Raw genomic sequence first — 27,318 nt, forward strand, 5'->3', positions numbered from 1 at the left:
GACTCGTGTGCAGTGATGCACCGATACCTGTTTTGGTTTCAGGAGGTTTCTGACTAGAGATGACAGCTCCTTGGCTTTCTCCTGCGGGAGAAACACTTTTTTTCTGTTCTGTGTCCAGAACCATCCCCAGGAACAGCAGGCGTGTGGTAGGAACCAGCTGCGACTTTGGAATGTATAGAATCCATCCGTGCTGTTGTAGCACTTCCCGAGATAGTGCTACTCCGACCAACAACTGCTCCATGGACCTCGCCTTTATAAGGAGATCGTCCAAGTACGGGATAATTAAAAACTCCCTTTTTTTCGAAGGAGTATCATCATTTCTGCCATTACCTTGGTAAAGACCCTCGGTGCCGTGGACAGTCCAAACGGCAGTGTTTGGAATTGGTAATGGCAATCCTGTACCACAAATCTGAGGTACTCCTGGTGAGGATGGTAAATGGGGACATGTAGGTAAGCATCCTTGATGTCCAGGGATACCATGTAATCCCCCTCCTCCAGGCTTGCAATAACCGCCCTGAGCGATTCCATCTTGAACTTGAATTTTTTTATGTATGTGTTCAAGGACTTCAAATTTAAAATGGGTCTCACCGAACCGTCCGGTTTCGGTACCACAAACAGTGTGGAATAGTAACCCCGTCCTTGTTGAAGTAGGGGCACCTTGACTATCACCTGCTGGGAATACAGCTTGTGAATTGCCTCTAGCACAGCCTCCCTGCCTGAGGGAGTTGTCGGCAAGGCAGATTTGAGGAAACGGCGGGGGGGAGACGCCTCGAATTCCAGCCTATACCCCTGAGATACTACTTGAAGGATCCAGGGATCCACCTGTGAGCGAGCCCACTGATCGCTGAAATTTTTGAGGCGGCCCCCCACCGTACCTGGCTACGCCTGTGGAGCCCCCGCGTCATGCGGTGGACTCAGAGGAAGCGGGGGAAGAATTTTGATTCAGGGAACTGGCTGACTGGTGCAGCTTTTTCCCTCTTCCCTCGTCTCTGCAGAAAGGAAGCGCCTTTGACCCGCTTGCTTTTCTGAAGCCGAAAGGACTGTACCTGATAATACAGTGCTTTCTTAGGCTGTGAGGAAACCTGAGGTAAAAAAATTTCTTCCCAGCTGTTGCTGTGGATACGAGGTCCCAGAGACCATCCCCAAACAATTCCTCACCCTTATAAGGCTCTATGTGCCTTTTAAAGTCAGCATCACCTGTCCAGTGTCGGGTCTCTAATACCCTCCTGACAGAATGGACATTGCATTAATTCTGGATGCCAGCCGGCAAAATATCCCTCTGTGCATCCCTCATATATAAGACGATGACTTATGTTCGCAAAATAGTATCCCTGTTTGACAGGGTTACAGACCACGCTGCAGCAGCACTATCTGCAGGTCTCAGTCTAGTACCTGAGTGTGTAAATACAGACTTCAGGATAGCCTCCTGCTTTTTATCAGCAGGTACCTTCAAAAGTGGCCGTATCCTAAGACGCCAGTGCCACCTTTTTTGACAAACGTGTGAGCGCCTTATCCACCCTAGGGGATATCTTCCAGCGTAACTTATCCTCTGGCGGGAAAAGGTACGCCATCATTAACTTTTTAGAAATTACCAGTTTCTTATCGGGGGAACCCACGCTTTTTCACACTTCATTCACTCATTTGATGGGGGAACAAAATACTGCCTGCTTTTTCTCCCCACACATAAAACCCTTTTTTAGTGGTACTTGGGTTAATGTCAGAAATGTGTAACACATTTTTTATTGCCGGGATCATGTAACGGATGTTCCTAGTGGATTGTGTATATGTCTCAACCTCGTCGACACTGGAGTCAGACTCCGTGTCGACATCTGTGTCTGCCATCTGAGGGAGCGGGCGTTTTTGAGCCCCTGATGGCCTTTGAGACGCCTGGGCAGGCGCGGGCTGAGAAGCCGGCTGTCCCACAGCTGTTACGTCATCCAGCCTTTTATGTAAGGAGTTGACACTGTTGGTTAATACCTTCCACCTATCCATCCACTCTGGTGTCGGCCCACAGGGGGCGACATCCCATTTATCGGCATCTGCTCCGCCTCCACATAAGCCTCCTCATCAAACATGTCGACACAGCCGTACCGACACACCGCACACACACAGGGAATGCTCTGACTGAGGACAGGACCCCACACAGCCCTTTGGGGAGACAGAGAGAGAGTATGCCAGCACACACCAGAGCGCTATATAATGTAGGGATAAACACTATCACTGAGTGAATTTTCCCCAATAGCTGCTTGTATAAACAATATTGCGCCTACATTTAGTGCCCCCCCTCTCTTTTTAACCCTTTGAGCCTGAAAACTACAGGGGAGAGCCTGGGGAGCTGTCTTCCAGCTACACTGTGAAGAGAAAATGGCGCCAGTGTGCAGAGGGAGATAGCTCCGCCCCTTTTTCGCTGACTTTTCTCCCGCTTTTTTATGCATTCTGGCAGGGGTAATTATCACATATATAGCCTCTGGGGCTATATATTGTGATTATTTTGCCAGCCAAGGTGTTTTTATTGCTGCTCAGGACGCCCCCCCCCCCCAGCGCCCTGCACCCTCAGTGACCGGAGTGTGAAGTGTGTATGAGGAGCAATGGCGCACAGCTGCAGTGCTGTGCGCTACCTTGGTAAAGACTGAAGTCTTCTGCCGCCGATTTTCCGGACCATCTTCATGCTTCTGGCTCTGTAAGGGGGACGGCGGCGCGGCTCCGGGAACGAACACCAAGGACGGGTCCTGCGGTCGATCCCTCTGGAGCTAATGGTGTCCAGTAGCCTAAGAAGCCCAAGCTAGCTGCAAGCAGGTAGGTTCGCATCTTCTCCCCTTAGTCCCTCGTTGCAGTGAGCCTGTTGCCAGCAGGTCTCACTGTAAAATAAAAAACCTAACATATACTTTCTTTCTAGGAGCTCAGGAGAGCCCCTAGTGTGCATCCAGCTCGGCCGGGCACAGAAATCTAACTGAGGTCTGGAGGAGGGGCATAGAGGGAGGAGCCAGTGCACACCAGATAGTACCAAATCTTTCTTTTAGAGTGCCCAGTCTCCTGCGGAGCCCGTCTATTCCCCATGGTCCTTACGGAGTTCCCAGCATCCACTAGGACGTCAGAGAAAAGTACATTTTGTGATTTGTGCATACTGATAGACTTTACTCACCATTGGTCAGAATCCCTGGTAATTTCCATTGAACCGGGATGTAGTCAGGAACCTGGTGGTCAGAATACCGATGCCGGGATCACGACCGCCAGCGCCACCACCGCTATTCCCACTCCTGGGTGTCCACGACACCAATGCAGTGGGTATAAAACTTGTGGCGAGCGCAGTGAGCCACCGAGCCCGCAAGGGGCTTTGTTGCACTTGACCCCCTGCCGGCATTCTGCCGGACAGGATCATGACCACCGGGATCCCGTACCCAATCCCCATTGAACCATATGTCTAATTATATTGGTTGAGGAAAGAACTCCTGTTGTCAGCCATTTCTTACCTGCCAAGTATTCTATGACAGCAGCCATATATACAGGGGCACCCATGCCTATCCTGTACTTGTGTGTGCCTCTTCTCAAGTACCGCATCATTCTACCAACTGGGAAGATGACTCCAGCCCTGGCTGAGCGGGACAGTTTAGTGGTTTTCTTCTTCCCACCTCGAGCAGACATGTTTGCGGTCTGGTTCCCGTCTCTATATACTATTCAGTTGCAAAGTAATGTGGCTGTAAAAAAAGAAAAGAAAGAAATCTTAATATTTAGAGGCTGCAACTCCTATGCCCACTCACAAAATAAGGTCCATTACCATATATGCCTTAAGCCAGGTATACACTGGTGCGATATCGGGAATATTTGCAGTTCCGTAATGACAAATTGTCTACATCGCCTAGTGTGAACGCTCCCATGCAACATCATCCGGTCGGCCATGATGCACAGCCTGCTGGACGATTTGGCATGTGACCTGGTGTATGCTAATGAAGGACGGAACATTATATTATTATTTAGTCATTCATTAAAACGTCTCGATTGCTGGTCGCTCCAGTGTGTACCCAGATTTACCCTAAAAAATGCACAATTTTTTGAAAGAAAAGAAAGGGGTAACCAGAATGTAACAGAAGTGTTACATTAAAGAACAGGGGACCAAGGTTATAATTCAGTAAGAACAGGAACAATGGGCTTATCTTAACTCATTTCTAGCATAAAACCGCCTTTACTCCAACATTCAGACCAAGCACTGAACAAGAATGTAGTGGAACCCATTCAAGTACTACAAATGGGCAATTCCATGAAAATATGGACAGACAGTAGAGCCTAAAATATAAAAGTCAACACAAGTACAAGATGTTGGCATTATTAATCAGCTGAAGTGCTCTACTTTGCTAATAGAGGAAAATTATTTTGAGTTGTGATCTAGTACTTCATAATAGGGCTCTTTAAACTCAGTGTTCACTGAATGAAAACATTATGGGCAGGCTTTAGATCATTTGCATATAAAGCAATGAAAATATGTTTGATTAAATCACATAATATCTCAATATCAGGGTTAATATAATGGAAATAAGGCAATTTAATTAGCCCCGATGCCGCCTTTTATTGGTGATTTTGGCAGGCGAAACCAAACCCACAATAACAAGCATTTTTCTGCAAAAAAAGCACAGGTCCGTGGCTTTATGCGGATCCTATGTATTTTTGTATGAAAACGAGTCATTTTTATCGCAAAAAATAAATAAAAGGCTATAATTGGATCACACAATAGTGACCACCATGCAAAAAAATCACGAAAATGCCATTTTTTCTAAAGGAAAATTATTGCAGCCAATAGAATACCCCTTCACAGACTCACCCACCCAACACACGCACACTGAAGTTATCTTTATAAACCACTAACCACAACAGATTGCACAGTTGTGTTTATATCAGATCACCTCATATTTGTCAGATCACCTCATATTTGCATGTAACCAAGATGGTGCCTGCACCTTTCCAACCATTATGTGTAGGAAACAAAAGGAAAAAAATATACATTTAAAAAAAAAAAAAAGGAAGGAACCTACAGCAACCTGTGTGACTTAAACAAACATACTTTGTGTCTGGCCCAGGCAGGGCCGGCTCTACCATTAACCAGCTGCCTAAGGGTGCTGGAGCTTGGGGGGTGCTGTAGAGGCATTAAACTAAGCGAGACATTCTCATTCTACTTCATCTTGGCGACGGCTGTCGAGTTTTTATGACATTGCACAACTCACTGCTCACCTGGGCCTGGCTATCCAGTCAGTCCTGTCTCTACTGTCTGCTCTGGTGCAGTGCTGGAAGCTAGGCCAACTGCCCCTCCCCTTCCTCACAGACAGCAAGTGAGGCAAGCTCTGCTGCCCCTGGAGGAGAGGAGGAGCTAAACTAAGCTAAACTAAGCTAAGCTAAGCTAAGCAGCAGCAGCACTGGAACTGGTCTAACTCTCAGACCATATACATCAGAGGTTCTCAAACTCGGTCCTTGGGGGCACACACAATGCATGTTTTGCAGGTCTCCTCACAGAATCGCAAGTGAAATAATTAGCTCCACCTGCGAACCTTTTAAAATGTGTCTGTGAGTAATTAATACACCTGTGCACCTGCTGGGTTACCTGCAAAACATGCGCTGTGTGGGGTAATGAGGACCGAGGGGCAGATGTATTAACCTGGAGAAGGCATAAGGAAGTGATAAACCAGTGATATGTGCAAGGTGATAAAGGCACCAGCCAATCAGCTCCAATATGTAAATTAACAGTTAGGATCTGATTGGCTGCTGCCTTTATCACCTTGCACATATCACTGGTTTATCACTTCCTTATGCCTTCTCCAGGTTAATACATCTGTCCCAGAGTTTGCAGACATATGCTTTTAGTCACTACTGTAACTACTATATGCGCCCCAAACATGCAATGTAAAATGTATATCATGGAATTAATGACTATACAAAGTGAAAATAAACAAATTAAAATACAATACATAGGACAATGACACAATATAGTAATTTGTTCTGCATAGAATACAATAGAAAAACATTAGTCAATAAGACATTTAATCCAAATTTTAATACAATGCAAGTGGCAAAAATAATATTATGTTAAATACCTACACAAGTAATTTACATGAAAATATTGGGTTCAGTAAAGAAGAAATTGTACAGGTAAGTTGATTAGAAAACACTTACTAATAGTTAAGATGCACAGAGCACTACTATGCTGATCGCGCCTTGCACTGACGAGTTTAGACCCGACTAAAATTATGGGTGCAATGCGGAAAGTGTTGATTAGATGCCCAAATCATTCACTTTTCGCACATTTCTGCGCATTACCTGAGGAGGCAGCGAGCAGAAATGCCGGCATCTGTTCGTGCCCGAACCGAGCAACAACTGAATTGCTCCATTGGGCTCCAAGCAGAGACAGCCGTCAACGCAAACAAATGAATTCCTCCCCGTAGTCCCTTACGTTTACATTTTTTTGTGCCTTTTAAAAAAAAAATATTATTAACATCTTTGTTTTGTTTTCTTTGGGGGGGGGGGGGGGGGGGGGGAGTGGAAGACCAAGGTCTTGCTTCTAGTTCACTATGCATGTGAACCAGCAAAAGCAGCTCACACATGAGCATACATATCCAGACTGGACGGCAGAACGGTAAGTTTTATCTTACTGCTGCCCCACAACATTGCTAGGAAGCAGAGTATCCCCCAGGAGGGGAATAGCGTTTTTAAGTTTTAATAATAGGGCCATTATAATGTTGTTAATGAGCAGGATTTGCTCTTGAAGATTTAGAGCACAGCTCTGAAACAAATTATATATTTATGTTAAGCTTGCATGTTTCAGAGTTCTAAAGGTGCCACATTTTTATTATTTTGTTGTAGTATCTAGTTGCGCTGCTTTTTTCCCACCACTGCTTTACTTATACTAACACAGGCATTCCCAACCACGGTCCTCATGGCACACCAACGGTGCAGGTTTTAGTGATATCCAGGCTGCAGAACAGATATTTAAAATAGGATTTTAATACCTACCGGTAAATCCTTTTCTCTTAGTCCGTAGAGGATGCTGGGGTCACCATTAGAACCATGGGGTATAGACGGGATCCGCAGGAGACATGGGCACTTTAAGACTTTGAAAGGGTGTGAACTGGCTCCTCCCTCTATGCCCCTCCTCCAGACTCCAGTTATAGGAACTGTGCCCAGGGAGACAGACATTTCGAGGAAAGGATTTATTGTTAAACTAAGGTGAGATTCATACCAGCTCACACCACAAGCTTGCCGCACAACGTGGCATTTAACAGAACACAAGCCAACGGCATGACCAATAACAGCAACATGCTGACAATAAACGTAACACAACATGTGTGTAACCACAACTAACAACTGCAGATACAGTACGCACTGGGACGGGCGCCCATAGTGTTCACTCTAGGATTTTTTTAGGGCAGGGTGCTGATCACGGGTAGGGCACATTTTTCATTCGGGAGGGCACATTCTTCATTCGGGAGGGCACATTTTTCAGTTAGAAGGGCAAAATTAGGTACATACTATAATGCTTGGTCCTTCCATTTCCACATGACAAAGAATGGACAGTGCGCTCCGTAGGCGCGCAGCAAAAATTTAGGGGCGTTGTTTTTCGTGGGGAAGGGGCATGGCCACATAATAGTGGCAATTCACATTACACCACACAGTAGTGCAGCTAATACACACTGCACCAGGTAGAACCTCCTATACACACTGCGACAGGTAAAGCACGTTATACATATTGCGCCAGGCAGAGCACATTCTACACTTTGCGCCAGGCAGAGCACGTTATACACACTGCACCAGGGAGAGAGCACTGAGAAACATTGCACCAGGTAGAGAGCACTGAGAAACATTGCACCAGGTAGAGAGCACTGAGAAACATTGCACCAGGTAGAGAGCACTGAGAAACATTGCACCAGGTAGAGAGCACTGAGAAACATTGCACCAGGTAGAGAGCACTGAGAAACATTGCACCAGGTAGTGAGCACTGAGAAACACTGCACCAGGTAGAAAGCACTGAGAAACATTGCACCAGGTAGAGAGCACTGAGACACATTGCACCAGGTAGAGAGCACTGAGACACATTGCACCAGGTAGAGAGCACTGAGACACATTGCACCAGGTAGAGAGCACTGAGACACACTGCACCAGCTAGGGAACATTTTTGATCTCCGCTTTTTTTTGCCAAGTTTACTTACTGGGGGCTGATGCTGCGGGAGTTGATCGCGCTGGTCCCCCCTCACACACCGCGGAGCTGGTTGGAAATGGCCACCACACTGATCCATGATGTACACAGAGGAGGGAGGGCTGGGTTTGCCTCGGCAGGAGAGTCAAACCCAGCCCTCCTGTCTCTACAGATCATGAGCAGACCTATAGTCTGCTCGCAGGGGAGGGGAGCTGCGGCGGCTGACAGCTAAGGATGGGCGGGCGGGACGGGCTGCGGAGGTCTTTGTCTCTCATGCAGGGAGACAGTGTGTTAATGTGTCCAGTGGCGGGTCTGGCGGACAGCAAAGTGCAGGGCGAGAGGGCGCACACAAACGGGCAGGGCGGCATTCAGGTGTCTAAAAAAGGGGCAGGGCGCATGCGCCCTGTGAAAGACACCTGGAGTGAACACTAGCCCAGCATCTTCTACGGACTAAGAGAAAAGGATTTACTGGTAGGTATTAAAATCCTATTTTCTCATACGTCCTAGAGGATGCTGAGGTCACATTAGAACCATGGGGTTATACCAAAGCTCTAGAACGGGCGGGAGAGTGCAGATGACTCTGCAGCACCGAAAGATCATTTGAGGTCATCATCGGCCAAGGTATCAAACTTGTAAAACTTAGCAAAAGTGTTTGATCTCGACCAAGTAGCTGCTCGGCAAAGCTGTAACGCCGAGATCCCCCGGCAGCCGCCCAGGACGAGACCACCTGTCTAGTAGAATGGGCCTTCACCGAGTTCGGTAACGGCAATCCTGCCGTGGAATGAGCATGCTGAATCGTACCGCAGATCCAGCGCGCAATGGTCTGCTTAGAAGCAGGACACCCAATCTTGTTGGGAGCATACAGGACAAACAGAGCCTCTGTTCTCCTAATCTGAACCGTCCTGGAGACATAAATCTTCAAAGCTCTGACCACATCCAGAGACTTTGACTCAGCGAAGGCGTCAGTAGCCACAGGCACCACAATAGGTTTGTTCATGTGGAAAAAGGAAACCACCTTCGGTAGAAATTGCTGACTTGTCCTCAATTCTACTCTATCCTCATGGAAGATCAAATAAGGGCTCTTGTGAGACAAGGCCGCTAACTCAGACACCCGCCTTGCAGATGCCAAGGCCAACAGGATGACCACTTTCCAAGTGAGGAATTTCAACTCCACCTTCTGTAACGGTTCAAACCAATGTGATTGAAGGAACTGCAAAACCCCATTAAGATTGAAGGTTGAATGTGCAACACGCCTTCCACGAAAGTCTGAACTTCTGGAAGGGAGGCCAATCGTTTCTGAAAGAAAACCGATAATGCTGAAATCTGTACCTTAATTGAGCCCAATTTTAGTCCAGCATCCACACCTGCTTGTAGAAAATGGAGAAAACGTCCTAGCTGAAACTCTTCCGTAGGACCCTTCTTGGATTCACACCAAGAAACATATTTTCTCCAAATACGGTGGTAATGTATAGACGTTACCCCTTTTCTGGCCTGAATAAGTGTGGGAATGACTTCACTGTGAATACCCTTACGGGCTAGGATTTGGCGCTCAACCGCCATGTCGTCAAACGTAGCCGCGGTAAGTCCTGATACACGCATGGCCCCTGTTGTAACAGGTCCTCGCGCGGAGGAAGAGGCCAGGGATCTCCTATGACTAATTCCTGAAGATCTGAGTACGAAGCCCTCCTTGGCCAGTCTGGGACAATGAGGATCGCCCGAATGTTTGTTCTTCTTATGATCTTTAGAACTTTTGGAATGAGAGGAAGTGGAGGAAATACATACACCGACTGAAAAACCCACGGTGTCACCAGTGCAACCACTGCTACTGCTTGAGGGTCTCTCGACCTGGAACAATATCTCTGAAGCTTCTTGTTGAGGCGAGATGCCATCATGTGTACTTGAGGAACTCCCCAACGACTTGTCACCTCTGCGAAGACTTCTTGGTGGAGGCCCCACTCTCCTGGATGGAGATCGTGTCTGCTGAGGAAGTCTGCTTCCCAGTTGTCCACTCCTGAAATGAAGATCGCTGACAGAACACTTGTATGCTTTTCCGCCCAGGGGAAAATCCTTGTGGCTTCGGCCATTGCCGCTCTGCTTTTCGTTCCGCCCTGACGGTTTATGTACGCTACTGCTGTTACATTGTCCGACTGGATCAGTACGGATAGATCTCGAAGATGTTCCGCTTGCAGAAGGCTGTTGTAAATGGCCCTTAACTCCAGAACGTTTATGTGGAGACAAGTTTCCTAACTTGACCATCTTCCATGGAAGTTTTCTCCCAGCGTAACTGCCCCCACAGCCTCGGAGGCTTGCATCCGTGGTTATTAGGATCCAGTCCTGGATCCCGAACCTGCACCCTTCTAGGAGGTGAGAGCTGTGCAGCCACCACAGGAGTGAGATCCTGGTCTTGGAAGACAGGATTATCCTCCGATGCATGTGTAGGTGGGACCCGGACCATTTGTCCAACAGGTCCCACTGGAACACTCTGGCATGGAACCTGCCAAACTGACTGGCCTCAAGGCCGCAACCATCTTCCCCAGCAACTGAATGCATTGATGGATTGACACTCTTGCTGGTTTCAGAACTTGTTTGACCAGACACTGGATCTCCCGAGCCTTTTCCACTGGAAGAAAAACTCTCTGAAGCTCTGTGTCCAGTATCATTCCCAAAAACGACAAACGCGTTGTTGGAAGCAACTGCGACTTTGGCAAGTTTAGGAGCCAACCATGTTATTGAAGAACTGTCAGGGAGAGTGCAATATTTCGCACCAACTGGTCCCTGGATCTCGCCTTTATCAGGAGATCATCCAAGCACGAGATAATAGTGACTCCAGTTTGCGGAGGAGAACCATCATTTCCGCCATCACCTTGGTGTAAATCCTCGGAGCTGTGGATAGACCAAACGGCAACGTCTGAAATTGGTAATGACAATCCTGAATCGCAAACCTCAGGTAAGCCTGATGCGGATGATAAATGGGAACATGTGAATAGGCATCCTTTATGTCCACCGAAACCATGAAATCTCCTTCCTCCAGACTGGAGATCACTGCCCTGAGAGATTCCATTCTGAATTTGAACTTCTTCAGGTAGAAATTTAGAGATTCCAGGTTTAGGATTGGTCTGACTGAGCCATCCGGCTTCTGGACCACGAAAAAGCTTGAATAAAAGCCTTCCTTGATTCTGACACAACTTTTGTATAGCCTCGCTTACTACCTCCCTGTCCGGAGGAGAAACTGGTAAGGCAGATTTGAAAAAATCGGCGAGGGGGAACGTCTTGAAACTCCAGTTCGTACCCTTGGAACACTATTTGTAAAAACCCCGGGTCTAGGCCTGAACGAATCCAGAACTGACTGAAGAGTTTTAGACGTGCCCCCACCGGTGCGGACTCCCGCATGAGAGCCCCTGCGTCATGCGGTGGATTTGGCAGAAGCAGGGGAAGACTTCTGCTCCTGCGAACTCGACAGGGTTGTTGATCCTTTACCTCTTCCCCTCCCTCTACTAGCAAGGACGGAAGAGCCTCACCCTCTTCTGTATTTATTGGGCTGAAAGGAATGCATTTGATAGTGGTGCGTTTTCTTTTGTTGCTGAGGAATATAAGGCAAGAAATATGACTTACCCGCGGTAGCCGTAGATACCATCATCGAGGCCATCCCCCCAAACAAGACACCATCTTTATATGGGAGAGACGCCAGATTTTTCTTGGAATCTGCATCAGCATTCCATTGGCGAATCCACAATGCTCGCCTAACCGAGACCGCCATGGCATTGGCTTTTGATCCCAAAAGGCCAATATCTCTTGCAGTTTCCTTTAGGTATGCTGCAGCGTACTTGATATAACCCAGCGTCAAGAGGATGCTATCCCTATCCAGTGTATCTATGTCAGATGGCAAGTTATCTTTTCAATAGCACTACTCACCCACGCAGATGCAATGGCAGGTCTGAGCAGCGTACCTGTGGTCGCATAAATGGATTTTAACGTAGTTTCTTTCTTACGATCTGCTGGGTCCTTAAGGGCCGCCGTGCCCGGTGCTGGGAGAGCCACCCTTTTAGACAAACGTGACAGGGCCTTGTCCAAAATGGGGGGTGACTCCCACTTTTCCCTATCCTCAGAGGAAAACGGATAAGTCACCGAAATCCTTTTAGGGATTTGAAACTTTCTGTCAGGGTTTTCCCAGACTTTTCAAATAGAGCGTTCATGAGAGGGAGGAACGTCACCTCCGGTTTCTTTTCTTTATACATACAGACCCGTTTATCGGGAACAACCGGGTCCTCAGTGATACACCATACATCTTTTATAGCCAAAATCATGTACTGAATGCTCTTAGCCAATTTCAGATCTAATCTGGGATCACTATAGTCGACATTGGAATCAGTGTCCGTGTCGGTATCAGTGTTAACCAACTGGGCAAACGAACGTCTTTGTGACCCCTAAGGGTCCTGGACCTGTGATAACACATCCTCCTTACTGATACGAGTCCTATTCGCATTCAAGACATTCACCCAGTCAGGAGTCGGCGGTGCCGACAGGGTCTCACCCACATATACCTGTGTCCCCAATACAGTCTCCTCCTGGAAAGAGCACTCAGCCTCAGACATGTCGACACACATGTACCAAACACTCACAGACACACTGGGCTTATAAGGGGATAGACCCACAGTAAAGTCTGTTAGAGGGACACAGAGGATTTGCCAGCTCACAACCCAGCGCCAAACAACAACCCTGAAAACACTAAATAATGCCTCAGAAGTTGTAGCGCTTCTCTGCCAATACATTGCACCAAAAACTACTGCGCCGCCCCCCCCCCCCGTTTTGCACCCTGATAGTTGTCAGACAGTGGAAGGGAGGACCAGCGTCTCTGCAGCCTTGTGAGAGGAAATGGCGCCGAGCAGTGAGCTGAGGGAGTGAGGAATTAGTCCGTAATGGCGCTCTTCTGCTCGCTTCTAAATAAATAAATTATATTGGCGGGGGTTCGGACAGTGCCTAGGCACTAATGTCTTCTCTTGCCAGGTCAAATTGTGGATTTTATGCTGCCCAAGGCGCCCCCCCCACCCCCACCCCACGCGCCCTGCAGTGCCTGTGATTTGTGTGGGAGCATGGCGCGCAGCATCTCGCCCGCCGCGCGGTACCTCATAAAGCCGTCACTGAAGAGAAGTCTTCTTTCTTCTGCTACTCACCTGTCTTCTGACTTCTGGCTCTGTAAGGGGGTGACGGCAGGCTGCGGGAGTGAGCATCTAGGCGTACCCAGCGATCATCACCTTCAGGAGCGAATGGTGTCCTGTCAGCCAGAAGCAGAGCCTTTGAACTCACTAGAAGTAGGTCATACCTCTCTCCCCTAAGTCCCACGAAGCAGGGAGACCGCTGCCAGCAGCCTCCCTGAAAATAAAAAACCTAACATAAGTCTTTTCAGAGAAACTAAGTAGAGCTCCCCCGTAGTGCATCCAGTCTCACTGGGCACAATTCTAAAACTGGAGTCTGGAGGAGGGGCACAGAGGTAAAGAGGAGCCAGTTCACACCCTTTCAAAGTCTTCAAGTGCCCATGTCTCCTGCGGATCTCGTCTATACCCCATGGTTCTAATGGTGACCCCAGCATCCTCTAGGACGTATGAGAAATCAAAATAACTGAGCTACTAATTAAGTCACCTGTGCTGAAGCCTGGATATCACTAAAACCTGCACGGTTAGTGTTCCTTGAGGACCGTGGTTGGGAATGCCTGTACTAACAAGTACCTATGATAACACTATAGCACTTCCATCAATCCTTTTAGGTTCTGTGAAGCTGGTACCAAGTCTTCAGAAAAAGCTTCACAGAAGAGGAGGTTGATGGACTGGAGCACCAGCAATCATGTGTATTGTAGCCAAGATGGGGTATCTATGATAGATACAGGGTGCATACAGGCCTCTGGGTACAAGGGACCGCACACTGCACCCATAGACTACTCTACTTACCTCTCCAGCGACTCCTCCATATCTCCGGGAAAATGGTGTCGGAGCCATGTTCCCAGAGATCTGAGCATGCACAGTGTCAGAATCTGCATGACGAAAGCATCAGCTAGAGAGAAGTGTGCATGTAGGCCCACTCATAACTACTTACCTAGCTCTAACATATGTGATATGACTGCAGCCACAAGTGCGTTACCTGGATGGGTCATATCACATATGGCAGAACTGCCCGGCTGTGTTCCCCCTCTGTATGGAGGAAATCTGTGCAGGAAACCCCAGCGGCACTCCCCTGAGGACTAATTAAACAATTGGATTGTTCCAATTAACTTAATTAGTCTGTGATTACTTACTTTCTGAAGTGCTGTCTCCTTCATCCAACACTGGGATCCAGTCCCCTGCAGCAGCGGTGAGTATAAAGGGTGTGTGCAAGTGCTGCAGAGTAGAATCTGGCCAGTCACCAGGAACTGGGGTTAGTATGGGAGTGAGTGGCGGGGTTTTGTGAGATGGGACAGAGCTGAGCACGGTGGGATGTGGAGGGGGGTAATCAGGATAGGATAACCAGCAGTCCAAGTGATGGGGGTGGCGCAATGGATAGAGGGAGTGGGCCCGTACAGTGTGGGTGCTTATAGTCAAAGCTCCTTACCACACACACACACACACACACACACACACACACACACACACACAAAAAAAACATTAATATTTCGAGATGAAAGTATATAGAACTGCATCAACTTTTTGTGATGGTGTCACTAGATTAGCACTCTGCAGACTTTTATGGGGAAATGTATTAAACCTTCAAATAAGTAGAGAAGTTGCTGCCCATAGCCACCAATCAGCTCAGAGATAGCATTTATCAAGTACATTCTATAAAATGTTAGATAGAAGTTGATTGGCCCAGAGAGCTTGGAAATCCTCCAGCGTGACGAGAATGGGGCATCACCCCCCAAAATTTCACTGAACAGGGTGTGGCTTTGCATGCATGAGGCCACATCTCTTTTCTGGCATGTGTACCTTCATTCCAGGGTTAGTATGGCGCACTGGGTGACACCCACCCAAGTGATGCCACTGTGAAGTGATATTATTGGGATGTGACCAGTATGTGCTACAGTAGTTGTTGGTGTGGGTAGAAGTTAATGTGATACTAATGATCACTTTAAACATATACAGGTATACAGTATACTAGGCTCCCATCAACCTAAGTAACACACAGTCCCCATCACATCAGTGACGTGTCATGAGGTCAGTGGCAGGGGAGGCACTCACTGATAAATAGCCCCCCACTCATTTAAAAAAAAAAAAAAGCACAGGGTCCCCCTTACATTACTATAACCAGCACCAGGCTGAACCAGCCAGGGGGCCAATGCCATAGCAGGAGGGACACTCAGCACCTGTAGTCCTCCTGTACAGAAAATATTAAAATAAATACAAGACGGTTAAAAAAAGAAAAAATTTTTTATTGTACAGGGTCTTCATCGGGGGGTGGCTGCCTTTAAGCTCTTTTTCATGGCCGCCGCCTTCCCAGGGCTTCCACAGAGTCTTCACCTGAGGGGCAGCGGCTGTTAAGCTTTTTTGCACGTCCGCCGCCCATCCAAGACTTCCCCGACGTCTTGTCTCCAGGAGGTCTTCATTGCTCCTGCTCCGCCGTTGGACTGACAGCCGCTCCCTCGCGCTGACTTATAAGTCAGCCAGAGGGGGCGGGGCGATGACACGGCGAGCCGTGACTGGCTCGCGGTAGGCCATCTTGAATTTCAAAAATGAAACTTTGAACTTGAAAATTAAATTTTGAAATTGGCACCAATGCCAAACTCGAAATGCTGAACAGCAGGCAGGGACTGGATCCTCTCGAATCCAGACCTGCCGTTAACGACCGCACCTCCACGCATCTATACAGTACCGCCGCCGCTAACGCCACCACCAACCCAGTGATGACAGCGGATCCAGTGACGGATCCGTTGGCCAATCATATCATCCTCACTGACGGGGGCGTGTTTTCATATGGGTGAAAGCACGCCCCTGTGTCACAGAAGTACTTCTAATGCTGCCGCTTCTTAATGTATTTTCAATGGGCTTTTACAGCCCGCGGCATGGCCCTGTCCCTCGCTTTGGTCCCTTTTCTTTTGACAACGGGAGGCACCACTATCGGTGCCTCCCAAAGCCAATTTAAATGTTAAAATGCTTAAAATATGAAGCAGATACTTATGACACAGAATATGTGTCATAAGTATCTTCTTTGTATTATTTTATTCATTAATGGCAGGGGAGGCGCTGCCTCCCCTGACTGCATGTCACTGCATCACATGGCTAACTTCATACAGTATATGGCCTGTTCAAATATCTATTTAAGGTGCATGTATGTAGATGGCAGGCACTACAAGTGTGCAAATTTGAACAGGCACATCTTATCAAGTATAATCATGTCTACTTCCCATCTGCGCTTTAGATAAGTGCCGCATATGAACAGATCAATTATACAGTATATAATGCAGTTACTGACAGGTATACCTGAAACATAACCCAATTGTTAGATCTAAAGCACAAGGTGATAAAAGATAATTAATCAAGTAGTTAAACACATTTACAGTGTTCTGTGGATAATCTGCATGTCTGTTATTAATAAAGAACTTAATCTGCAAAGAAATCAATTCATGCGTATGTCCACCTGTAATTTAAGTTCTGGCTTATTTAAATGGGAATTTTCTGAATAATGTCAGAAAATGATTAAACATTAACTACTAAATTTCTATCAGAAAATGGAAGACTGAACGCTGCTGTTCGGTTAATGGTTTTAGGTTATTTTATTTATCCACATTAGACGTAAATAGTAGAAAAGTTATGTGCCCTACACACTGGGCGATAAAACTGAAAGATATGGACGATCTCGTTCATTAATGTACGAGATACCGTTCATATCTTTCAGTGTGGAGGCACCAGCGATGAACGTTGTGCGGACCCGCGCTCGTTCATAGTTGCTGCCCCGTCTCTTGTGCATGCAGGCCAATATGGACGATCTCGGACATATTTGCCTGCACTGCTATGGTGCTGGGTGACTCCCCCAGTCACAACCCCCCTCCCCCCCCCCCCGCGCCGCCGGGGCGCCCGTCGGCCGTGTGTAGGGCCCATTATAAAAGTTTGCTGTGACCTGTGTGATTTTTTTCCCCCGTTTTGAAAATGTATATGTTATTAAAAGTTTAGCGCGCATGATAATTTAACAAACACTGCTCCAGCAGTGGGAGGTGTTTTATGGGGTGGTTGAAAAAGAGGAGGGTGACAAAAGGGCTATCCGGATGATAGATCTACACTGTCTAGTTAGACAGTCAACAGGTGACAGGTACAAAAGGTCGACATGACAAAAGGTCAACATATATTTTTGGGATTTTTCACATTTTCCTAACATTTGCTTGATTTACTATCCACGTGGACTACGATCAGGAAATAGTAGCCTGCCCAAAGCGTGCGAACAAAGCGAACCTGCAATGGTCTACGTTTGTACGGATAGTTGTCACAGAACATGAAATATACAAGATGTGACCACAAAAAAAATTAAAAAAAATCATATGTTGACCAGTGTCGCGTCGACCTTCTATGCCACACCACACAAAGGGCAGGAAGGGAAAGTAAGACAAAAGGAGGAGAAAGGGGTAGGATAATTGCAAGAAAGTGAACCAAAATGGTGTGTGAACTTTTTGTTCTATACACCAACAAATACTTTGTGATTATTGTTTTGGCCAAAAGACAAGATTCTATAGCTTTTCATTATAAAAATTAGCACTTTTTGTTTTCGCTAGTCTGTCACTAACTGTCTAGGAATATTACAGATAGCCGAACAAGTCATACAATTTTGAAACCTGTTGCACCTACTACATTAAGGGGGACATGTACTAAGCAGTGATAAAAGTGGAGAAGTGAGCCAGTGGAGAAGTTGCCCCCCCCCCCCCCACCAAATGTCAGTGAGATTTTTCGCACATCTACAACCCATGCTGAATTAGGCCCTAAATGCACTAAAAGGCTGGATTTACTGTACCATGTGAATGAGTGCAATGCAAATATTTCTTCCATCAGAAGGAAAAAATACAAATAAAAAAATAAAATAAAGAAAAAATATGAAAACTTCCCAAACCATACATTTCTTAAGTGGCATATTTCCTCTAGTTTTTCCAGCATGCAGAGCACAGGATGTGGGTGCGGTGCAGTTAAGTCTGGGCGACAGAGTATATTGTCATAAGCCCAATTTACCTTAAATAACTGGATCTACTTTCCAAAACTCCATAATATGACCATGTGTGCTTATGGCTCTGTGCGGAGCATTTTATTAAAATTACAGTATTATAAGATTTATGTTCTTGTGTCTTTACAAATGTCCAATTGCAAAACACCTTCTTCCACTTTCATATGTGTTACAAAAGTACAGAGCAAGTCTACATTTATCCTTTATTATGAATCTTAATAGAAATGAACAATGTGCGTAACAGGAATTAAAAGTGACAATGTTTTCATATGTGTTGACCTAATTTCTATTAACATTATGAAAGACCAGAAAGGCAGGATTAGGGAGTTTTGAATGAATATGTGCTTAAATAATTATATCTATTAGATGCTGCCACCTTTGGCTGCGTTCCACGCCTTTCATGAATAATTACCATACTAATCATAAAAAAAAAAAAAAGGTTATGAAATATTGTGGTTGAAATCATGGATATAAATATTTTTGAAGACACACAAACTATGGTGGGGAATACAATGTAACATGATGGACTTGATTTGTCAATCCGGAGCGCAAGTTTTTTCACACTCTATATAAAGGAAAGCTTACGATGCCGGGGCTACCATAATTGTCTGACAGATTCTTTGCCGGGCACTGCAGCACTAAGAATGTGATGTACATAATATACAACCCTCATTTCTCAGAAAGCGTCTGACTCAAACGGGGCAATTCAATGGTTTTGGGAGCCAATGACACCAATTCAGTTATTTGCGACCAGTCCCGTATTGGTCGAGACGGTCGCATTCATGCACCCAAAATGATCGGGATTAGCTGTGTAAAGTGGCTTCTTCCATGCTAAGTGCCCAGCCCCAAAGCCCTACTTTACATGGATTTCTGCTCACACCTCAGGAGGGTGCAAGGAGAAATCCGCGATACATGCAGCCTTACGGCTGGGTGCCAAAACAAGTGAATAGCCCCCGTTATTTTTACCTGTATAAAAATAGTACACCAATAGCAACCAGTTTTCTGTGCTAATAAGCAATCTCAGATACAGGGCACAAATTGAACACTGGCAAGTTAGAGTTAGAAAACCATTCATACGGGATGTAGCTATATGACTGGTCAGGAGACCGCCGGTCACAATACCGACCCCTGCATCCTGCCAGGGCTAAATGCCAACTGTCGGCATGCCGACTAGCAGGGCCTATTCCCACTCAAGGGTGTCCCACAAGGGGCTTCACTCCGCTCGACCACCCCCCTGCCGGCATTCTGCCGATGTACTGACCGCCGGGATCCCCAGCGTCGGTAACCCGTACCCAACACATTCATGCAGCAATAAGACAATTCAGTGGTCTCAACAGAACAATGGTACATTCTGCCCTGAATGGATTAATCCACCTTTCAGTTACCACGCTCCATGAGAATGTGTTCACCCACCGCCAGCATGGGATTGCTTCACCAACCATCTACCACGGAGATGGCAGTGTAATGGTATGGTGCTGTTCTACTGACACAGGTGGAGCCTTAAGGAAATAATTATCTTTGATCCTAAAGGCTATTGATCCCAGACAGTACTGTTCTGTAGGAACGATATGGAGTTGACAAATGAACTGGTAGTTTAAAACTGCAATCGTGGGGAGCCGATATGGGATAAGCTATGTAATGCCATCAGGGAAATGTATGTGTGACTCGATAAAGTTGCAGCCGTTTTGACGCCTGATACAGAGTTGAACGTATACTGTTTGTGCAGCATATCTTGTTTACACACTGCATGTGCTCTGGGACCAGGCATGCACTGCACATCAACAGTTGCAAAAAATCACTATGTGATCATTAGCATTACGCAAGACTCTAAGGGGGAATTCAAATGTTTTGGGCGTCTAAAATCATATCTAAACGGTCTGTTTAGACGCCCAAACAATTGTCACCATTCACTTGCAGGTTTGGCGCCCATGTACATGGCAAATGTTGCGTGCAAACAGACAGGATTTAGCTGCGTAAAACTACTAACCCCCATCTAAACTCCTGCTTTGGTCATCCAAAACGCCCATTTGGACACCCAGAGTGCCGGGTTTGGACACATTTTTTCTCGCACCTCAGGGGGCTGCAAGAAAAAATGTGGCCTCTGTGGCCTCCCGGACGGCAGAAAAACTGATTTGCTACCATTGGGCGCCCTCTAGTGCCGGCCGCGAAAAACAAACGAACAAACATTTGAACCCCTAAATCAGGCCCATGTGTTTTAAGCCCTAGGACACCCCCACCCCCCAAGAAAAATAAATAAAAATAAGTGGTCAATGGTAATTCACAATTGTGATTAGGCTTTGAGAAGTTGGCGTCCGTGCTCAGCATCGGTGATCGGCCACTGATGTTTTACCACGTGGCCTCCCATCAATGACAAACCCACTGCCAAACCATCAATGGCCACCCCTAGTTTGAGCATTATAGTCTAACCCTAAAATGCTGCTATCATTACAAACTAGTTGTCAGAGTCCGAGTACATACCCATGGTGCAGGATCTCCGAGACTGCCGGTGCGGGTGCTGGCGGTACTACAGCGACATGCAGCTGGTCTTTGCTCCTGGCGGAGGCAAACTGAGGAGTCTGTAGTGGGCAGCTCTGGAGCTTGGTGAGTGGGGGGAGCGAGTACAGGCGAGTGCTTCTTTGTGTGTCTGCATTCCTGGGCGCCACCATGTTGGAGACCAAAACCATGCACTTTTAGCCAATGGCAGTTCTCCTGAGTTTCTCAGCCAATCCTGGCTTGTCACTTCCTTTTAAAAAGTAGTTAGGACCATGGTAACACTGCCAGTGCTTTAAGTTGCTGATCATAGTCAAGTCTTTCAGCTCTGTGTTCCTGCCCGGTGATCCTGTATTCAACCCAGAATCTAGTCCATTTCTTCTGTGTCTCATTGTTCTCTCTGCTACACTCTAAGCCAGAGCGTGGCCCAGCGCCGCTCCCTGTGGATCATCCACCCACTGAGCAGTGTTTCATGGGGTCCTGTGGCACTGGAGGTTTCACTGGTTCTCTATACAGTTACTTGGCTTCAGGCATCAGCAGTTCATGTTTCTAAGCATTGCCTAATCCCGATTCAGCAGTTGATGTTTTCAAGCATCTCTTGTCTCAGCTTCAGTAATCAGCAGTTCATGTTTTCAAGCAACTCCTGTTTCAGCTTCAGTCTTCAGCAGTTCGAGTTTCCAAGTATCCAGTTTTCACAGTCTTAGTCCTTCAGTCACAACTGCAAAGTATCCAGTTTTCACAGCTTGTGTTCCTAAGTCACGATTTCCAGTGATTATCTTCAAGTCACAGCATTTCAGGATTTCCAATCTCATTTATTCCAGCCATGGCATTTCAGGAGTTCCAATCTTATTTCTTCAAGTCACAGCATTTCAGGATTTCTAATCTCATTTATTCATGTCTCAGCATTTCAGGATTCCAGTCTCACTTCTTCTAACTGCAACATTCCAGGGTTCCTACTCATTTCATCCAGCCTTCAACAGTACAGAGTTCCCAGTACCACTTATCCATTCTTTTGCGGTTCCGGTTTTCAGGACTCTCTCATTTCAGTATTTACACAGACAAAGGGGGTGCAGATGCACTAAACGATCATTACAGTATAATAAAATATAATATGTCATAAGAGGTTGTTGGTATATCGTTGGCCAACCTATTGCAGAACTTGTTCACTCTTGCAGTGTATTGTCTCCCACAGTCCAATAAATACAAAGTCTAGATTATTTGAATTTCCACGTTCTTTTGAGTGTTCCATAGCTTCATGAGTAAGAATTACATTTGACCTCCTCGCATTCAACCTCCTGTGATAGCAAATTCCCCAGCTGTTGGAACCCTATCCCAAGCCTGACCTGACACTAGTGAGGACTCTTATGAACGAACATTTATGATGTAGTGTGTGTTGAATGGTGTTAGGGTGTGTACACACTATGTAGTCAAAATCCTAAGGGTGTGTACATACGGCAAAATATTTTCTTTCGATTTTGACTATATAGTCAAAATCGCAAGAAAAGTTAGTGCAGATCGTAAGGTGAAAGTCACCTTGCGATCCCGATGCGCGGTCCCGCCAGGTCGGCATCGCAAGAAAAGATAGACTGTGCAGGCAAGTCAATCCTTGCTAGATCGGTGTACTATCTAGTTCATCTCACATGTCAAATGACATCTCACATAAGCCAAAATCGTAAGCACACATAGTCCATATCTCAAGAAAAGTTAGTCAAAATCTGTGCTATCTGGGCTCGAGGAAGTTTAAGGGAAATCGCAAGTGAAAATCATGCATAGCAAGGATCTCACCGTGTGTACACACCCTAAGGAAAGTTAGTGCAGATCTCAAGGTGTTAGGCAGCTTGCGATACCAATTCAATCCCGATGCGCACTCCTGTGGGGTCGGTATCGTAAAGCTAGATAGTCAAGACTGACTTGCCTGCACAGTCTATCTGGTGTACTATCTAGTACAAAGTATAGTCAAAACTGGCACTTAGTCAAAGTCAAATATAGACAAAATCTCAAGCACAGATAGTCAAAATCTGTCCTATCTGTGCTAACTGGGCTCTGGGGGAGTTCAAGGGAAATCGCATAGAAAAAAATGGGCATAGTAAGGATCTCAACGGGTGTACACACCTTTAGATATAAAAAAAATTGTTAATGAAGAACCTGATTTTCATGGGGGGGGGGGGGGGGGGGGGGGAGTATTTAAACATACCTCCCAACATGACCCTCTCCAGGAGGGACACAATTCTCTGCTTTTGGACTTTTGTCTTAATTTATGATTGCCGGCACCTGTGTTGAACAGGTTAATGGATAAGAAAGGTGTTTCAGCACAGGTGATGGCAATCATAAATTAAGAGAGTAGGCCAGGAACACAGCATTCTGTCCCTCCTGGAGAGGGTCATGTTGGGAGGAAAAAGATAAGGGTAAGGAGAGGGGCAGGGGAAGTGAAGTGACAGGACATGAGAGGAGTGATGATTAGAGTAGACTGAAGGATAAGGGTTCAGAGGTAAAGTCCAAGAAGGGAGATTCGGGTCAACAACTGCCCTACAAACGTAATCCTGCATTCATCAGTGACACACACACACAGCTTTATAAGTGCGGTGGTATATCAGAACATGGAAAGGATATTTTCTTATTTACTTTTAAGACTATAAAGCTGGCCATACATTGCACATTAAGACGAGGGAGGAGCAATGGCTTTATAATTACCACTGCATGGTGTATGAATGCTATGATCTCCAGTCACAGCCTGAAAAGATTGTGTGGATTAGATACCCAAACGATCCAGAACATTTTTCAGCTGTATTCAGGCTGTGAACGATAATTGCAAATACAGGTTGAGTATCCCATATCCAAATACGGAATATTCAGAAATACGGACTTTTTTGAGTGAGAGTGAGATAGTGAAACCTTTGTTTTCTGATGGCTCAATGTACACAAACCTTGTTTATTACACAAAGTTATTAAAAATATTGTATTAAATGACCTTCAGGCTGTGTGTATAAGGTGTATAAGAAACATAAATGAATTGTGTGAATGTACACACACTTTGTTTAATGCATAAAGTTATAAAAAATACTGGCTATAATGACCTTTAGGCTGTGTGTATAAGATGTATATGTAACATAAATGCATTCTGTGCTTAGACTTGGGTCCCATCACCATGATATCTCATTATGGTATTCAATTATTCCAAAATACGGAAAAATCCCATATCCAAAATACCTCTGGTCCCAAGCATTTTGGATAAGGGATATTCAACCTGTAGCAGTCATTCGAACGTTGATCTGAACAATGGTCATCCAGTGTGTAGCCAGCTATGTCTTATAGTGTATACATAAAAATCCTGGTACATTTAACCACTTACCTGGTGTGGTCAATTTGGATTAATTGGATTGGATTTCAATTACAGGCGCATCCCATATGACCATGTCTATTCCTTCATTCTGCTTATGTGCAGACTGGATCTCCTCCTTTTCCAGCCCCCTGGCATTGATGTCTGTTACCACTGCCAGCCGAGTCAAATTTGCACCCCACATGTGCTGGAATGTAAAATATAAATCCTGTGCAGAGAGGTTCCCCTCTGTGCACTATTGCTGATCTCTGCTCTGTGAGTGCAAAGATCAGAAGGGAGATTGATAATCTAAACGTGCTTGGGAGGGGGGTGCTGGGAGGAATGTAAGGACACGGGTAAGGGTTAATACAGCAAAAGGGAATATTTTCACTGGAAGTGGGGGGGGGGGGGGGGGTTATCCTATTGACTGAGTGAGTTTGCATCCGCTGGGAATCAACTGGTATTTGGACATAATCATAACAATGGGGCCTTGTGACGGGGTGAAATAAAAAAAAAATGAAAAAATAAAATGTCACTTTTGAAAATAAAAATAAAACAAAGATAAAATCATAATTTCGGTGGTTAAAGTACAGTGTACTACAAGAATGTGGGTCCCAGCACACGTATATACTTATTAGAACACAAGGACATGCAATCAAACTACAGGAAGGCTGGTTCAGGGGAGATTTGAGGAATAATTACTTCACAAAAAGGGTAGTGGATAAGTGGAATAGACTCCTATTAGTGGAATAGACTCCTGTTGGTGGTAGAGGCTAAACCAGTAGACAATTTCAACATGCTTGGAATAGCATTACAAAGAAGTTAAGAACTATGGCCCAGATTTATCAAGCCTTGGAGAGTGATAAATTGCATGGTGATAAATTACCAACCAATCAGCTGCTGTCATTTTTAACTACCATTACTTTATTTTCAAATTCCAATATTTTTTTTTCAGTTACAGATTTTTTCAGGTACCCCACCAGAGATATTAGAGGGCAATTTAGGTGAAAAAATAGCAATTTCAAGCGCTCTAATAAAAAAAAAGTAGACAACATAGATAACTGAATTTTTTTGGGCAAATCTTTTGAGTAAATATCTATTCTCCACCCCCCCACACAAAAAATTACAGCTCTGAAATTGTATTCCTTCCCAATCCAAAAAATAGACTTTTCTCAAATCTGACAATAAAATTTCAGTCATAAGGAAGTGAGGTAGGGAAATAGTTAGCGACAAGAAATGTAGCTTGAAATGTGCTGAATATAATGTTTTGGGTTTTTTTTTTTTTTTAATTCCAGCTTTCCATGACTTTTCTGAGCTAAGATACTGCATTTACCCCTAACGTGCGCAACAGTGAAAAATGTCATAGGCCAGGATACAAAAATGGCCACCATCTTCAAATGAAGGTAAATAAAAATAAAGTAATGGTGGTTTCTGACTACTAACCTTACAAGGGTCATCACACATAAAAATATATTTGTTTTTTTAAATGGTCAAGTAACCAGTTCATTTAATTTTGGACCATTTGATACGGTTTGATCCTGTCAGTAAAGCATAGAAGCACAAAACAGGGCAAAACCATGTAGATGTAACATGTGCAGAGAGATTTAGATTTGGGTGGGTTATATTGTTTCCTGCAGAATAAATACTGGCTGCTTTTGCATGTAGCCCACAAATGTAAAGCCCCATACACACCCAAGACCCATATAGACGAGAAAGTAAAAGATCTTGCTCAGAAGGGCCAATCTAATGGTGTGTACACGGGTCTGGGACTGAGGGTCGACAGCACAAAGGTCGACACACCTTAGGTCGACGCCAATTGGTCGACACACCTTAGGTCGACATGGACAAAAGGTCGACAGGAACAAGGTCGACATGAGTTTTTTATGTTTTTTTGGTGTCGTTTTCTTCGTAGAGTGACCGGGAACCCCAATTAGTGCACCGCGTCCCCTCGCATGGCTCGCTTCGCTCGCAATGCTTCGGGCATGGTGCTTTCGCTTGGCACACTTTACCGTTCCAATCGTAGTCCACGTGGATCGTTAAGTATGAAAAGGTTAAAAAAAAAGAAAAAAATTGTGAAAAACCCATGTCGACCTTTTTCCATGTCGACCTTGTTCCTGTCGACCTTTTGTCCATGTCGACCTAAGGTGTGTCGACCAAATTGGCGTCGACCTAAGGTATGTCGACCTTTGTGCTGTCGACCTGGAGTCCGGATACAGTGTACACACGGTGATATATTTTCTTACAAATTTGACTATATAGTCAAAATCGTAAGAAAAGTTAGTGCAGATCTCAAGGTGAAAGTGACCTTGCGATCCCGATGCGCGGTCGGCATCACATGCCCAGACAGACTGTGCAGGCAAGTCAATTTTGACTATCTCGTAGAAAAGATAGTCCAAATTGACACTTAGCCAAAATCGCACATAGGGCCATATGCAATTGCGATCGAATTGCCGCAAATGTCGAAAAACGGGGCATTTTCGACACAAAAAAAATGATTCGACATTGCAATACAGTACTTTTCGACAAAAAAACGGACGTTTCAGATTCGACTTTTTGCAATTCGACAGTTGTCAAATTCGACATGTCTGCAATGGTAAAAATGCGGCTTTTCGACAAAAGTATATTCAATTGAAGAATGTCGATTCGACAACAGTGCTTTTCGACAGTCATTTTGTCAATTTCAGTCCGCCTCATTTTGCTGGCGGGATCTAATACATTTTTTTAAAAACATGGGTTTTTTTGTGTTTTTTTTGTTGCTAATAGCATATCTATTTATATTAGAAGGGATTATCTACTTAGTTTGTCTATTAGGAGCCACACATTATTTAATATATTTTTTAAAAGAATATTTTTTTTTTTTTTACTGACTAAAATAATATGGAGACATCAGAGCATGTTTTTCAGTGGGAATGGGTTAAAAACCCTGAAAAAAAATGCGTGGGGTCCCCCCTCCTAAGCATAACCAGCCTCGGGCTCATTGAGCCGGTCCTGGTTGTAAAAATACGGGGGGGGGGGGGGGGGGATGACAGGGGATCCCCCGTATTTTAACAACCAGCACCGGGCTCTGCGTCCGGTCCTGGTGCAAAAAATACGGGGGACAAAAGACGTAGGGGTCTCCCGTATTTTTCACACCAGCACCGGGATCCACTAGCTGGAGAGATAATGCCACAGCCGG

At 45.5% G+C, this 27,318-nt stretch overlaps 1 protein-coding gene across 2 annotated transcripts in view; it reads right to left on the bottom strand.

Moving 5' to 3' along the window:
- LOC135056327 (core histone macro-H2A.2) overlaps positions 1–27,318 on the bottom strand; it is a 77,069-nt gene that overhangs the window by 44,230 nt on the left and 5,521 nt on the right. Inside the window, exons 1-2 of one of the 2 annotated variants that reach the window (XM_063961320.1) lie at positions 5,221–5,325; positions 3,471–3,695 (exon numbers count right to left, since the gene is read on the bottom strand). In XM_063961320.1, coding sequence (XP_063817390.1) covers positions 3,471–3,642 — 172 coding nt within the window. In that variant the 5' untranslated portion in view covers positions 3,643–3,695; positions 5,221–5,325. Of the gene's footprint in view, positions 1–3,470; positions 3,696–5,220; positions 5,326–27,318 lie in introns of those variants that run through there. The other variant, XM_063961319.1, reaches the window with a different exon arrangement.

This window comes from Pseudophryne corroboree, chromosome 3, assembly GCF_028390025.1.
Source record: "Pseudophryne corroboree isolate aPseCor3 chromosome 3, aPseCor3.hap2, whole genome shotgun sequence".
Lineage (NCBI taxonomy): Eukaryota > Metazoa > Chordata > Amphibia > Anura > Myobatrachidae > Pseudophryne > Pseudophryne corroboree.